Genomic DNA, 16,577 nt, shown 5'->3' on the forward strand with positions numbered 1-16,577 from the left:
AAAATGATTAGAGTTGTTGAATTGATTGAGCTGTACATTCAACTAAAAGGAATGGCAATGAAAGGTGTCAACATTCAGACTTTTTGGAAGGTCAAGCTCATATTTATGTCCTCTGTTGTGTCTGTGTACACCCAAGAGCAAAAATTTCAGGTGCGTTTTCTATCTAATGTTTACTAGGTCAGGTCCCACCACATCTGGGAATCACCTTGGGTTCTGAATGGCAACCAAGCTGTCAGACATCCACTCCAACCCCACCTCTCAAGACCAACCATCTATCCGTCACGGCCAAGTGGAATGTGGCTGTCCTCTTGGCATTCTTCAGCCGCTGGTGTCTTCAACACAGAGGCACCTATGTGCTGGATCATGCTCAGAGAAATGCGCAGTTTTTGCCCACCATAGCTAAACCATCATCACTGAAGTCCCCTCACAATTCAAGTTATACTCCTCATCTTAGTCTCCTCAAGTAACTGCTCATTTGACACAAAACCATTCCAGTAATACCCAAGGATCCTCCAAAGAGTCTTAATATCAAAGACATCCAGCTGTTGCCTTATGTCGCTGGTTAGTGTTCAAGTCTCACAACCATACAGTAAGACAGGTAGTACCAGGACAATAAAGGCTTAGACCTTCATTCTCCTACAAAGATATGAGCATCTCCAAACACTACTGTCCAACGACCTCATGACTCCATGTCTCTGTATTGCAAAGGCGTTGCGAAGGTGATATGTTATTGTATTTCCACGTGAGGACAGCATGCCCATGCATGCACCTCACGGCTGACTGTTGTGATGTGATACATGACACGATATGTGTTCTCCAGTCGTGATTTGCGAGTCCACAGATCTCAACAGCTGCTGCTCACAGCGACACGCCCACCTCTGCAGGCCAAGGCACAGCTCACAAAAAAAGTCTGTTCCTTCTGTGATTATTTATTTTATGTATTTGTTATAAAAATGTGTATGGTGTTAATGTTGTATTTATTTATTTGTCCTGCATCTGTCTGTTTTAATGAAACACATCGTGTGCACTGTCAGTTCCAACTGACAGCGAGTTGCTGGCCGGCGATCAGCTGAAACATCCCATGTCTCCACAGTGCTATGAGCAAAGCAATCACACATGAATGAGTTCATGCCTTTCCCCTTATCGTATGCTTTTATTTATTTTCCACTCTGTCTATCATGTGGACTCCAATTTACATGGTGGAAGGTTTATTAGCCTGGCCGGTTGGCTCATAACAAAGTTCACACTGTGCTGTGTGTGCTCAGACGTTGCTGGCCGGTCCCCATGTGAGCTTGTCAGTACGTAATTATCAGCATGTCATGAGAGGCCTGCCACACAAGTGTATTTCATAGAGCATTGTTCATGTTGCATGATATGTATTCTCCAGCTGAGTTGTGAGTAGGGATGGGTATCAATAAGATTTTATTAATATCGATACCATTATCGATTCCACTTATGGATCTGATTCCTTATCGATACCTCTTGTGAATTTTTTGTGTACTAAAAGTAGGCTTTACAGGTTTTCTGTGTCAACGGGTCAAAGAGCTTTTTCTTATAGTACACCCACTCTGTGGAACAGTCTTCCTGCAACCGTGAGGCAGTTGGAGTCCGTGGGCATTTTAAAGTCAAGATTTAAAGCCTATTTTTATTCTCTTTCTTATGAATAGTTTTAATTTTTTTTTATCTGTTTTATTCTTTTACTTCTGTTTTTAATTATGTATTTGAATTTTTTAATTTTTATTTATTTATTTACATTTTTTTATGTTGAACTGTTCTATGTGAGGCGCCTTGAAACGGCTTTTGTTGTGATCTGGTGCTTTATAAGCTGATTAAATTGAAGTGAAATTGAACAACATTTTATTGAGTCTTAAAGTAAATAAATATGAAATTGGTCACTGGATCCTTAAACTCTGGACATAATAAATTTGACATGGTGGATCCTTGATCTCTGGACATAAATAGAAATAAACAAAATCTGCAGTTATTGTCAAAAGCATTTCCTTTAAGACATTATTGGCATGAATGTCTTTCCATACATCTGAGCTGAGCTCTTACAGCTGGCTGCGCTGCAAGTCAGGATGTAATTTATAAAGAATGCAGGACGTCTCATTTTGGGAGGAAAAAAACACTTTAGTCGATTGTAGTTTCTTGTCTGTATTACAACATTTGTAAGAGGTATCATTTTATTTAAAGCGACAATTAATTTTGAAGTTATTAATTCCGACCGGACTCTGTCTCGCTGTTTGGAATTAATAAGTGTTTGGAGCTGTGCCAACGTAACAGGGGACAATTCTTGTTTCTTGACTGCAACAAGTCCCAGTTAGTGACTTTAATCCACACAAAAGTGACTCACGATATTTTAATGTCTTTGAGAGGGCTTAAGAAGCGGACTTGCCATTTCTGAAGAGCAGCGAATCAAAGAACCAACAAGCTAGTGGATCGAAGCATTGCTTCATTGATTCACACTTCAAAGTGGTGTCACGCTGCAGAAACGGTTGATTATAGAGCCGCTGCAGGGTTTGTAATCAACGCAGAGGAATGATCATTTTCCCGACAAACACCCTCAAAAATGGCTGCTCTGAAAGACCGATAAGGGAATCGTTAAGCAAAAAGGATATTGATATCGGTGGATCGAATCATTTCTTAACGATACTCAAAAAGAACCGGTTCTCGATACCCAACCCTAGTTGTAAGTACACAGTGGTCAGCTGTTCCAGCTGGAGATGATAGCCATCCAGATACGCACTGCGGTGGACAGCGATCGCACTCCAGCCATCTCGGCTACACCTGACAATATTGAATTATGCTGGGGGGGTGGAGGGTGAGACGACACACTCCTCACGGCATTTGTGTTGTGGCAAGGGCACACTTGCATCACATATGTGTTGCCTGGTAAAGGCACACTCATGGGGCACTTAGAAAATGTGGGGCCATTCACAGAGCCAGCTCAAATGTGGTCGCCTGCACTCTACTCTTGTGCTGGCTGTGCAAATAGCCCCGCATTTTCTAAGTGCTCCGGGAGTGGTGTTGATGTTCATGGGTGGCACATGGACTTTGGTCGACTCTGGCTGAGAGTGGGTCAAATGGCCATTGATCCGGGATTCGCTGACATTTGGCCACCAGCGTGAAGGCTGCCTCGATCGCACAGTTCGACATGGTCGATTATTTCGTTCAACTCCTTGGCCGCAGCAAGATATGTCCGACCTGTATTCGACACGCCGTGCAAATGTTGCAAACTCAATTAGATGGCAGTGCAACCTTATCTTGCCCGCTGTTCCAATGTTTTTCCTCTGCGAGCAGCACATGAATGTAGAGCGCATGTGCTGTGCCCGAATGGTTGTGACGTCTGCTGTACGAGGCATTCGAGGCAGCTCAGATTTTTCATGACTGGCATACAATTCCTCCTTCGTGCGCCAGTTGGTTTCATTCATGTTATATGTGAAGGGGCCCTAAATCACTGCTACAGAATGTTTTGAAACATTTAAAACACCCACATTTCAAACATTGTTCATAAGTCTGCATGAAATGGAAGCTCTCACATGCGGTGTTGTCACCTGCTGAACCCTAGCACCTACTGGACAGTTCAGCGATGTGCAGCTACATTAAATGATTAATTTATTATTTAAAGGAGCCAGTCAGCGTGCAGGCTGTTTACATGCCCTACCATCTATGCTGCTTGTTTTATTAGCAGTTTAATAACTTGCCAAAGAAATATATATATTTCTGACTGAGTGGCACGGTGAGTTAGTGGTTAGCACTGCTGCCTCATAGTTGCATGTTAGGTGAATTGGAAACATTAAATTCGTAGGTGTGTGTACGATTGTCGATGGGTTAGTTTGTGTAAATGCGGCCCTGCAATACACTGGTGTCCTGTCCCTACCATGCTCCAGGCCCTCGGTGACCCTTATACCCCTACTTCACAGAGCGGCGTTCAATCCCGTTTCATCCCGAATAGCAAATCGGCGAACGTTCATCTTCTTGATCTATCTTTTGTCAATATTGAACAAACATGGTATACGCAGTAGGTACGGCCATCATTGGCACCAATTTTGCAACTGGGATGAAACTTTTGAGCTGTTCAAAAATTTAATCCAGATTCGCCAAATCTGCGTCATTACATGGTTACTTATGGGTGTTCATAGTCTTTACAGCTTCAATAATATTCAACACCTTTCATCTTGGTAGACCTAATGATTATAGCGTGAAACGTATTTGTTTGTTTTCCACCGCAGGGGAAAATATCAAGCAAAAGCAGCATTTGTTGTTCTGAGAATGGAGCCAGGCGCAGCTTTACTTTCATTTTGAGCAGAATGCCAGGTATGCATTTTATAAGTCAGCCAGTTGCCAGGTCTGCACTTTATAAGCCAGCCTGATAGGAGGCATGATGGAGTAAGCTGTTTCATCTTGTTTTTGCACTTTTTCAGAATCATGGGGGATGGTAATATAACTATGTGTGGAATAGGGCTGTTAACTGGAGTAAGTGGGTATAGAAAATGAATGAATATGTGTAAAGATACACACACACACACACACAAATGCATACAGGTGTTTTAAATACCAATGTAAAATCAATTGGCTAACCACATTGTAGACTCAGCTGATGTTATTTAATAGTTTGTGCACTGTAGACCAATATTTATGCACACATGTAATGGAAAAGTGAGTGTTATTTTTCTTAAAACTGCCTCATGGTTGTTTAAGTACTTTAAAACAGGACCATGGTGTCACTGCTCATCACTCTAACCCTCCATCTTTACCTCTCTCTTGCCCCATGTGCATCATCATTTACTTGTCTCCCTTCCATTTGCAGCTGTCAACATTAAACTATACATAATGGTTGCCATTACGTCTGTAGCTTCCTGGCTGCTACTAACCCCAAATCAACATTGCTTCTTCTGCGTGATGTTCACTGCAATTGTTTGGCAATTTTATTTTGGTTTTGTAAATGTAAAATCTAATAGACTGATGTGAAAGAAAGTGACTTGTGTCCAGTGTTTGCAGGTAGCAAGCTTAATGTAGAGCTGAGTGAAGCATATACCACTGTGGTTATGCCTTTAAGGGTGCACCTTCAGCCTATGCCTTTATACAGAAAATGTTGACTGACATCTTAAAGGTTCCTATGAGAGACTAAAACCTAAGCTGCAATTAAACGGATGCTTTTCTGAACATGCTCCTTACAGTATGTCTGATTAGCAAAGACACTCTTCCTGAAGCTGTGTGTTCAGCAAGGGGAGCAATTATTGACAGCTGCTGAATGAGCTATAGTTATAAGCTTGGAGAAAGCAGAATCTGTAAATGAAGCTGACAAGTCAATCAATGCTGTGTTAAATACAGAAACAAACTTGCATCCTGTTTTGTTTTTTTTGTATAAATGTTGGCAGCTTTTTGTCTGTATGTACATGCTGTGTGGTGGTCTGTTTAAACTCCAGTCACACATAGCAAGAGTTTGCCAGAAGCATGCTTGACACAGCAAATATTGCTATAATCCGACGCAGTCTGGATGAAAAGAGGCATAGTCAACTCTGTTAGAACACACCCGGATTACCTCGTTCACACCTGCACGATGGCATCCAAAGCACAGGTAGACAGCAGGTGGATGATACAGATTACTGTCAGACAGCCATAAAAGGTACTGCACACTGTCCGATCTCCAAATTTCTGGATGGCAGACCAGAGTGCTGTCGTCCTTACATGTGCGCTCCACGCACATGCGTGGGGCTGTAATTATCACTCATCTGTGTGTGTGTGTGTGTGTGTATGTATAACACTGCATGGACCATCCAAAGTTTGCTGGCAGTGTGCCATTCAGTCCTTCAGATGGAGCGCCTTTCCAGGGAACTTTCTTTTTTTTTTTTTGCACACTCCAGGAGCACAACGAAACTCTGGCAATGGTTGGATTATCACATGGAATTATGTTGTTTTTTCCTTTTGGGTGACAGGATTCTAACCGCAGGCTGCTCTCCTGGCTTTATGTCCATGTCCGAGCTGTGAGACACCTGTGGACCGCTGTTGGAGGTAAGATGCATGTCCATTAATGGCGTAACAGCCTGCCACAAGCTCCATGTGATATCTCCTCCAGAGTTAGAAGGTGAACATGTATGACAGCGTGAGATGTGTCCAGCACTGAGCCTGACACACGCAACGTTGCGTTACTGCGCAGCACAGAGACAGACAGCTGCCTGTGTTATGATGTAGAAATTAGTTCACATTATTTACGTCACCCATGGGAAGGAATGGATGCGCAGCAGCGCATGGAGCTTTTGGTTTAGCCACTGTTGACATAAGATGAAGCTGACACTGCAACAGTTCCTTTGCTCTCCGGGGTGGGGGGTGGCCATTATCATACTGGCACGTGCAGGACATACCGGCAGGCATACCGTGCCAGATCTATCTCGAGGTTCCATCATATGCGCTCAAATTGTTTCAGATCGTGTTTTGCTGCCATGAGAATATGTAAACTGTGGTTAGATGGTCCTCAGATAACACATGGACTGACGTCGGACAGGTGTCCCATCTCGACTGCACTCAGAGAATTATGAACATGTGCTTCACACTTCGGGCCAACGGCAGGTTTTGACCAAGTGTGTTGACTTCCTCAGATGGCTGTCAGACTGTTTTGGAACTGAAATCTGGCACCTTTTGGATGTGCGCCATTTCATAAGTCCGACGCCACTCTGCATGATTCCGTCTATGTGTGATGGGGGTATCAGTTACTGTTTGCTGCCGTCTAAAGGCCTTAATGCACTAAGAATGGTGCAAGTAAATTACATTACATGAGAATATGTTTGTTAAATGTAAGTCTGTCACAGTTAACATATTCACATAAGCACACACAAGCATAAAAAAGAAAGAATAGAGCCAGCATCAAGTGCGCCTTTCTGAGTAAGCTGAGTTGCCAACAGTTAACATATTGTATTTCCCCACACTGGTTTCCAGAGATAATGTAATAATTTACTTATGATCTTGAGAAAACCAACTTTGTTTTTCTGAGATAACAGATATAGTCTAGGGGATGTTCAGTTTATCTTACAGCTTTCAGTAATCACTGATGTTTGCAACATGACAGAGCAGCAGCAATACGAATATTGATCAGGGAAGGACGCAAGAACACAGAGAATTTATAATATAAAAAATAAAAGCTTTTTTCACCACTCCCTACGTACGCATGATGTAGATGTAGGATGAAGAGGCTGACTGAACCAGAGCAGTACAGCCAACATAAAATACACACCAAGAACTATAATCATTGTATAATTACAAATAGTGTACGCTGGGAACATTTTGAATGCAATAATACCAGCTTGACATACTGTAAAACCCAATAAGTTCACACAATTCAAAGTGATTACCACAAACCTATTTAAGATCCCACCCCCCCCAAAAAAAATCAAGCATCAGTCACTCATTCATCTTATTCGGGATCAGGTCACGGGAATAATGAAGCATCAGTGCTTATTTATTTCCACAAAATAAACATGATAGTTTACTGATGAATAAACTCATGTTAAAGAGTATTGCACTTAACCATAATAGACTGCCAACTAAATTAAAATAGTACATGTGACCACATTTGGCCATGCTTCTTGCAGTCAGACACTATTCCTTAATGGGATTTGCCTCTGAGCATGTTGGGGTTTAGAGTCTTTATCAAGGACACTCTGACATAAAGGAGTTTGTCTCAGTTGTTTGTGCTTGTAGCTCCCTTTGCAAAGAAGGTTGTTCAAAAACTGGAAAGTCAATGGATCAGTACCTGAATGCTTCTGTGTCTCACAGTCTAAAAAGAACAAAAAACCCCAAATGTTTTGAGGTTATCAGCAGGCTCTAAATTTTTACGCTACAATAATGTATCAGGTTTGAGAGCGTACAATCCAGTTTGTCTGATCAACTGAATCATATATGCATCCAAAATGACAATAAAAACTAAACTAGATCTACTTTAAAAAGCAGCTTTTATGATGATCAATATGCTACAAAGACAAAAGGACTTCATGGGTATTGCATACAACTGCTGAAATTGCTGAAAAGTCCATTTTTAATCACTTTCACCCTTAAAAATGTCTGGTCACAGTTTTTGTATGATGCAACACAGTATAAATTTAGCCAATAAACAACATTAAATGGCAAAATCAGTAAAACGTTGCTTAGGTGCAAATCTCCACAAAAAATTTTCTTTAATTTAGTATGTATTTCAAACGTCTTTATGGATACACTGATACTGACCTTATTTCTCGCATTACGTACCAGCTGGATGCGACTGATCTGCCGTGAACCTTCTGTCATTGTAGTAGACCACTGACCTGATTTTCAAAGCTGCAAGCTGCAGCAAGCGTCAGTGTGCTTAGAAAATTCATGTGTTGCACAACATTAAAGTTATATAAAAATGCAACTAAAACTAATTGTGTGCTTAACTGTAAAAAACATTTTAAAGTGAAGTCAGAGTGGACCTGGTACTGCAGATAGCACCATCACAGGGTTGACTAAAATGATCAAACTGTAGTTTGTTGTTTTTAAATAGACCTAAAAAGTACAAGCTTGTTTTCTATGGAAGTCATGTGTGAAACATTCAAGACCCGTCATTCAGCAACATAAAATACTCAGATTACAAAAAGAAAAACTGATGGACACTAGTTAATGTACCTCCTGTTGCTTGCTGATGCTTAAAAGCTTGAGCCAAAAAAGAAAAAAAAAAAAAAAAGAGAAAAAGCATTGAGCACTACACAGTACAGAAAGTCTGTATTCAAGAGTGAGATACGAGAAGACAGGTGCAGAACCATGCACAGGTGAAGTGCAAGGATGAAGAGTTGCAGAAGGCTTTTATAGGTTGAGTGAAGCTGAGTGAAGCCTTTTTTTCCATTCACTGTATCTAATATACACAGATTCTGATTAGTGCAGCTCACTGAGGCCTGCTTCTCCGTGCACACCACCATCCTGACACACATTAGATGAACTGAACATGATGGGATGCACGCTCACTTCTGGAAATTAATTTTTTTTCCAAAAAAAAAAAAAAAAAAGAAGCAATAAACCACTGAATTTCAATGCAATAAACTCTCCAGAAGTAAATTTTGTACAGATTTTGTTTTAATGCATATTTTTCTGATTTGGTCCTTTTGCACAAACAAGAATGACCCCAGTTGGTTCCACAAACTTAAGTATGCAATTTTAAAATTGCTTTTAAAAGGCTTTTTATTAAAGGTTTGATCATTATGACAGCTGATATTGGTGCTTCTTTGACAGAAAAAGAAAGTCATAGTGATGCAACTATTTCAACTACTGTCTACAATATTCAATGCAACACTACCAACTGAATACTTTTAATTCTTTGTGCCCTAAAAGACAACGTTCAACCCTAACATTTCATGTTAAGACATTTGTGAACAAATTATTCACACTGCAAGTCAGTGTTTTCAGATTTTGTTAAATTCACATTATGTAAACTCTACTTCAGCAGTGGGCAGTACACTGTTGTGGCAGTGTGCCACAATATGGATTGCACAATACCATCAACACCACGAGAAATTTGTTTTCCCCCTATAATATTGTAGAAACCCACCTCCTGGCCAGAAATATTTTTTAATAGAAAAAATAAAATAAAATACACCAAGTACTCATTACTTTAGCTATCTGTAATGATTTGGGTGCATTGCAGTGCTTGGATCAGAACAGCAGCATTGAGGCTGTGATTATCAGAACTCCAAACTTTTTCTGTTCTGCTGAGCTCCACATGTGAGTCAGACACTTGTTAAGTACTTTTCTCATAGATGCAGCTGGCTATGAAGTTATTTTCACTCTGTGTTGTGTGAACCAGCGGACCTTTGCACTGCACGATCAGTACTTAAACATGGCCAAGGATATGTTGTATGAAAAACTGCAACATTTGTTTCATGAGGTTTTCCATCCAGATTTTAACTTTGAAAGAGCAGATTTGAAAAGAAAATTGTCAGTCCTCAAGTAATTAATTATTAAAGGGGTCTTATAGTGCAAAACCACTTTTTAATCTACATTTTACATTTTCAACTGTTCAGGTTTAATATTAAACATCATCAAACTCCCACAATTCTATGAGTGCTTCTAATGCTAGAAACATCATTTATGCATAACACAGCTTGTTTCAGACCTCTGTGACATAAGTAACAGAAACCCAAATGCTTTAGTGTTATCTGTGATTATTAAAAGACCACGGAGCTGACACACACACACACACACACACACACACACACACACACACACACACACACACACACACACACACACACACACACACACACACACACACACACACACACACACACACACACACACACACACACAATGACAATGCATAATACTGCCCCCTGTCTCCCACCTGACAATAACACATTCCATGTACGTCCTATATTATCATAGTGTTTTTGGAATTACATAAAGGGATACTGTAGGACATGCTACTCTTCCAAAATTTTTTAGAAAAAACAAATAATATAGTGATATAATAGTGTCACAAACCAAAACAAATACCATGACATACATTTTAGGTCACATTGCCCACCCCTTACCCTACTTAAATCCATATTATAATAAGTCCTATACCTAAGTAACTGTTACACAGGTCCTGACTCTCACTGGGCCCATGCATATTATCAGATACATTGTAATAAAGGCCAGAAATTACAATCAGAATGAATCAGTTTCTTCTGTGGTTATGCTTATGGCATGTATTAGAAATGAAGTGGTGATAACACAGTCGCTGAGTTTAGCAGCTGTGCCGTTATACAAAAATTTAGCTTACATGTGTGAATACAAATAAACGTTGTGCCATGTGTGTACTGTGCTGTCTATCTAACTACCAATGATGGTGAGCGTAAAGAACTGGGGCTCTCAAGACTAAGTCTATGAGGAGAAGCAGAGCAGGAGAAGTTGGAGAGAGCAGCAGCCACACAGAACATGGACAGAGCGTTTACCTGGCCCTGTGCTCTGTGGGTACGCCAAGTAGCCGCCTCTTCCACGGGCCCCCCTACCTGAGCCACGCGCTGCTGCTACCGCCGCCGCTGCCACCGGTCCGTATGCTGTTGCTGGGAAGCCTGCAGGCACACACACATGCAGAGTTTGTCACTTTGTGTGCATGTGTCCTTTGCTAAAGGAGAATGCTGATAGCTACAGTCAGCTCCAGGTGAAAACTACAGCTGTCACGATGACGTCCATCTCAAGACACTTAATGAGCCTGGCTGAATAACTCTGCAAAACTCAATTCCTCCGACAGCCGAGCTTGTACAATGCAGCCGCTAATAGCTGCTTTTTAACTGGGTCAATATAGCATAATTTAGCCAAGCCAAAGTGAGCTTTACTCATAAATTACTCGTGCTGACACATGAGATGGTGGAATTGCTCAGAGATAGAACTAAACTGAGATACACTCCATCCAAGATCACGAGATCTAGATCATTTGACTCAAAAATGTACTGATGAGACATATCAAGCCTTTGCTCATTGTTTCTCCCTAAATTAAATATTTATATATACAATTGAATGAACAGAGTGTGTGTGTGTTTAAACAAACACACACACACACACACACACAGTTAGTTTGTATCTGTTACTTTGTTATACTGCTTTCTGTAAAGCTAGAGTGCATAGAATTTTGTGTCATCTAGTGGTGAGATTGCAGACGGCATTATTACTTACATATAAGGGATGACTGAAAGGTTTTGAACCTGACCCAGAAAAAAATAGGGCATTGTTCTCCATCTTTTGCATTATGAGAACCAACATTTCTCTTAGAGCCCCTTCACACATAGTGCGAATTTGGTTGACCGGCGCATAAAGTGCGCATAAAGCAGGAATCGTGTGCAAAATGTGCAAAATCATAGCTGCCTCGTACATCTGTTGCTGCAACTATTTGTGCACACCAGTGGCTGAAAGACAGAGTGTGCGCTGTGTGAGCCCATTGAACCCTCTCGCGGCAGGTGTTGGCCAAACTACAGGTGATGCACACGGACATCTAACACTGCTCGTTTGGCACTTAGAAAATGTGTGGCCATTCATACTATTAACACGATAACAGTCACCAGATAATCACTGTCGAGCTGGCAGTGAAATTTGTCAAAGTGCCCCACAAAAATGAAGTTGTCGATTACACATGTGGTGCCAGAGTGTCGGCTCCTCAAACAACACGTGTGTGTGTGTTTCACGCGCTCCCCCCACAACATATGTGTACGTGTGGTTCATCCCCCCGGCAGGCGAAACATCTCTCATGTGATCACAGAGTGACATCGTGGTCTGTGCGCTGACAGGACAGGGGGCGTGGCTGGTTGCCCACAGCTGTTGGGACATCTGCGGTTCTGGACATCACAGCTGCAGCACACATCCCGTGTTTTGATGGACACTCACGTGTGTGCTTGTGTGGAAATAAAAAAACATAAAAACGGACTGTCAGTCCATTTGGACACGCAGCAGGCGATCTGAGTATCACGTCTGACAGGACATGCATGTTGGGCTTAAAGTGATGATGTGTGACCATGAATGAGACCTGGGTCCATCTATTCGAAGTGGAGGCCAAACAACAGTTGAAGCAATGGAAACATGTGGGTTCTCCCTCGACATAGAAAGCCAAAGCTGTCTCATATGCTGGAAAGATCATGGCCTCTGTCTTTGGGGATGCTGAGGGCATTATAATGATGGACTGTCTTCAGAAAGGACAGACAATGAATGGGGCCTACTATGTTTCTCTTTTGCGACAAATGCAGGAGAAAATAAAGCAGAAGCGATGTGGAAAGCTCCGACGAGGTGTTCTGTTTCACCAGGACAAGATCCTGTCCACATGTCAGCCATCACAATGGCTGCCATTCATGAATGTGGCTTCGAACTTGTTCCTCACCCACCTTATTCCCTTGATTTGGCTCCTTCGGACTTCTATCTGTTTCCAAACATGAAAAGGCATCTTGCTGGAACTCATTATAATACTGATAATGATGTCATATCTACAGTTGATGACTTTCTTGAGCTCCAGGATAAGACCTTCTATGAAAATGGTATTAAGGCACTGCAGCAACCCTGGAAAAATGTCTGTGGACTTACATTGGGATTATGTTGAAAAATAAAGCATTACATTAATTCAGTTGTGGTTTCTTCTGGGTCAGGCTTAAAACCTTTCAATCACCCCTCCTATGTACTAAAAAAAAAAACATGAAAAACCCTTTTAACACTGAGCACTTGGGGAGCTGAGAATTTTGCACAGGGCCCCGACCTTTCCAGTTTGAATAACATAATTTTGTGAGAGTGAAAAGGTGCATAATTGCATTGGGCACAGAACATAAAACAGAGTAAAGTGAGCGTCAATTTTTCCCTGATTTTAACATTTTTAGCTTGGGAGGGCGGTACCGCAATGTGGTTTTAAAGAAAGACTGCAGCCATTTGATGCATAACAGTTCAACATGAGGAATATCTGCATTTTGTTCCTGAATTACTGTGACTTTCGACAGAAACATCAAAAGTATGATACTTTTTTGTTCTAGCTTTTCAGGTTGGAGGATAGCGGTGGGGAATCTCCCATCGTCATGATGGCATCTGTGAAGATTTGTCATTGAGATGAGATTTCAATGCAGTTAGCTTATGCATAGTGAAATAAATGTTGTGTAAATATTTACTTCAACATTGACATCTTTAAGCTTTAGGCTTTAAGCTTTGTTCATGCTCTCCTTCATAAATCTGTCCAAACTGCCTGTGTAAAATACTTGAACGCAGGAAAGACCTTAATACCATCACAAACATAAACCCACTTCTTTAGGGCCTGATTACTCCGTCAAATATGAGCCCAATAATCAGCCGGTAATTAAGCCAACGAAGTATCTGTGAATGTAATTACATTGTTGGCCTTAATGAACACAGCAGAAAGAGGTGGCTGACAGAGGCTAGTCCATGCCCAGGGCCCGGGCTGTACGCTCCGCACAGGAATGGCATGTCATTAGTGTTGGTGATGAGATTCCTCACTCTGGGCTCAACACCGTCGACACCTAATCAGCCTCCTAAAATTATCTCCACAGGAAATACTTTCCTTCCCAGAAAAAAAAGAAAAGAAAAGAAAAGAAATAAATAAATAAAATTCTCAATTACAGTTTAACTTCCTTTTTTAAGGCAGAATATGTGCACCTGCATGTTTTGTCCGTATCCAGGAAACGCTGGTTTAATGTTACAAAACCACGTAAGACACCTTATAAAGGAAGTTGGCCATTTCTCAATCGAGGCTCTGTTTTTAGACATTTTGCTGTGTTGGGTTTCCTCTGTTCTCTCGGGACTAAAATTAAATTAATCGGCACAACATTCATTTCGAATGCAAACACCATCACAGACCAAAATGGCATGGCACAAGCTGAAAACACTCGCCAATGAACCAATGAGTCTGGTAGAAAGGAGAGGACCTCTACGGGGTTAAATGTACACATCTACCTCTTTAAAGTAAACATTTTTAGATGACGGATTATACAGTTAGCTTCTTACCTTAGCATCCAGTCCATTTGGTGGCACTGCGCCCCAATGAGGCATTCTAAATTGACTGCCGATGACGGGTTCTTTCTGGGAGACGGATCTCCTCACTGGCAACCCAGTGGACTGAAGGCTAATTGTAAGTGGCTAACTATATAATTGTCTACTTTAAAATTGGCTATTTTATTTACATTTAGTGTGTTAAACATGATCACATTTAACTTCGTAGAGATCCTATCCATGCTACCAGACACTTCTAATTCCACTTTTGCCTCTTCATTGGCAACAAGAAGTGGCTTACTCTATTTTTAGCATGGCCACACCATTTACAGCCTATTAGCCTGTGACTGTGTTTGAGATCAAAATCAAAACTCTTCTGATTTATTTTATTTTAGTATTAAATACAAAGATGAACCTCAGAACATCTGTAAACAAAGCCTAGGCTGACAAATATCGAATGTCCCCTTTAAAGGATTATTTTTTTTTAATGCTGTGGAGGTGAGAGGAGCACCCTTAGATGACCTATTTTCCAAGCTAGTTTTATACAGCTATTCTACCAAGAGGGGCTCCAACAAAAGACTGATGAGGGAAGGGAGACGGAGGAGGTGAGAGGGCAGGGTCAGATGAGCCGCAGTCAATGAGAAAAACACATAGCTTTTCATCAGCCGGCTGAGAAGGAAGTAATTCACAACTCTGTCGACACAATATGACCATAAATGTGCGTGTTAGGTGTGAGGTGCCGGCAAGGTGAAAAAGAGAACGAAATCCCCCCCACCCTCCCCCTAAAATATCTAACAGCTCAGAAGAGAATAAGGCACTAAGGCAGTATAGTGACAGGAGGGGGAGAAAAAAATCCAAATAAGATGACAAAAGGCAACGAAAATCAGCTGCATTTATGCTTCTACAGCCGAATCCCTCCAGGAAGCGATCGCAGCAGTTCAAATGATATTCTCTGCCTCTTTTCACAAAAACACAAATCAACCCTGATCGTATGCTAATGATGGTCATGCACCCCTGCATTTCCACTTTCAATGTACCCGTGGCTGCTGTGCGGAATAGCATTTCATGCTGCTCTCTCCATCCTTTCCCCCCCATTTTTTCTCTCTCTCTCTGCTTTCCTAAGTGCTGGATCTATCTTCCCCCCACTGCCTTTGTCATGACACCCCCAACAGACCAACTGGCTTGGAAGTTACTTGCGGCCAAAGTTGTGGTGAAAGATTAACTTTGCAGGATTAGGTGGGTTAATTAATAGATGGCTGCTGCTCATTGTTTTGTGCTCTCGCTGTAAGAAGCCACCCAAGAGAAGCGCTGCAGCATTAAATCAATTTCATGGCCCTTTTATTACTGAGGAGATAAAGCTAATATTTAGCTTTCAATTCTTCACAATTATTGGGCTCCTGCTTTGCCACTTGAGTGGCTGCGCTTGGATGGGGACAAGGACACATCTGTTTATGAGATGTAGAGGCCCAGGGGCCTTGGTGTCCGGACTCCGGGGAACTGTCCTCAGCTTTCTGTCCTACGGCTGGTAGCAGACAAATTCAGATTTTGCCAGGATTGCACACAGGAAGGTAGAAAGCAGAGGATGACACCATATTTTAAAGGCATTTTAACCTCCAGCTAACTAATACAAAACTGTGCAAACATTGAATGTGCTTAGGACTTTTGAAAATGTTGAAAAGATACAACATTTGTAATATTAATAATTGTGCCAAATGTCCACTTTTTACCTTTACATTTTATTTTTTTTTTTTGCGGTGGCCTGCAAAAAAACAAAAAAAACAAAACATATATAATATATATACATATATATATATATATATACGAGGGCTGTCAATAAAGTTACGGTCCTTTTTATTTTTTTCAAAAACTATATGGATTTCATTCATATGTTTTTACGTCAGACATGCTTGAACCCTCGTGCGCATGCGTGAGTTTTTTCCACGCCTGTCGGTGACGTCATTCGCCTGTGAGCACTCCTTGTGGGAGGAGTCGTCCAGCCCCTCGTCGGAATTCCTTTGTCTGAGAAGTTGCTGAGAGACTGGCGCGTTGTTTGATCAAAATTTTTTCTAAACCTGTGAGACACATCGAAGTGGACACGGTTCGAAAAATTAAGCCGGTTT

At 41.3% G+C, this 16,577-nt stretch overlaps 1 protein-coding gene across 6 annotated transcripts in view; it reads right to left on the reverse strand.

The window, feature by feature from the left end:
• The window catches only part of msi2b (musashi RNA-binding protein 2b), a 965,373-nt gene that overhangs the window by 47,668 nt on the left and 901,128 nt on the right, over window positions 1–16,577 (reverse strand). For 4 of the 6 annotated variants that reach the window (XM_034178760.1, XM_034178764.1, XM_034178761.1 and 1 more), the window contains exon 11: window positions 10,941–11,060. In XM_034178760.1, coding sequence (XP_034034651.1) covers window positions 10,941–11,060 — 120 coding nt within the window. The remainder of the gene's footprint in view (window positions 1–10,940; window positions 11,061–16,577) is intronic. The other 2 variants (XM_034178765.1, XM_034178763.1) reach the window with 1 other exon arrangement.

Source organism: Thalassophryne amazonica, chromosome 9 (assembly GCF_902500255.1).
Source record: "Thalassophryne amazonica chromosome 9, fThaAma1.1, whole genome shotgun sequence".
NCBI lineage: Eukaryota > Metazoa > Chordata > Actinopteri > Batrachoidiformes > Batrachoididae > Thalassophryne > Thalassophryne amazonica.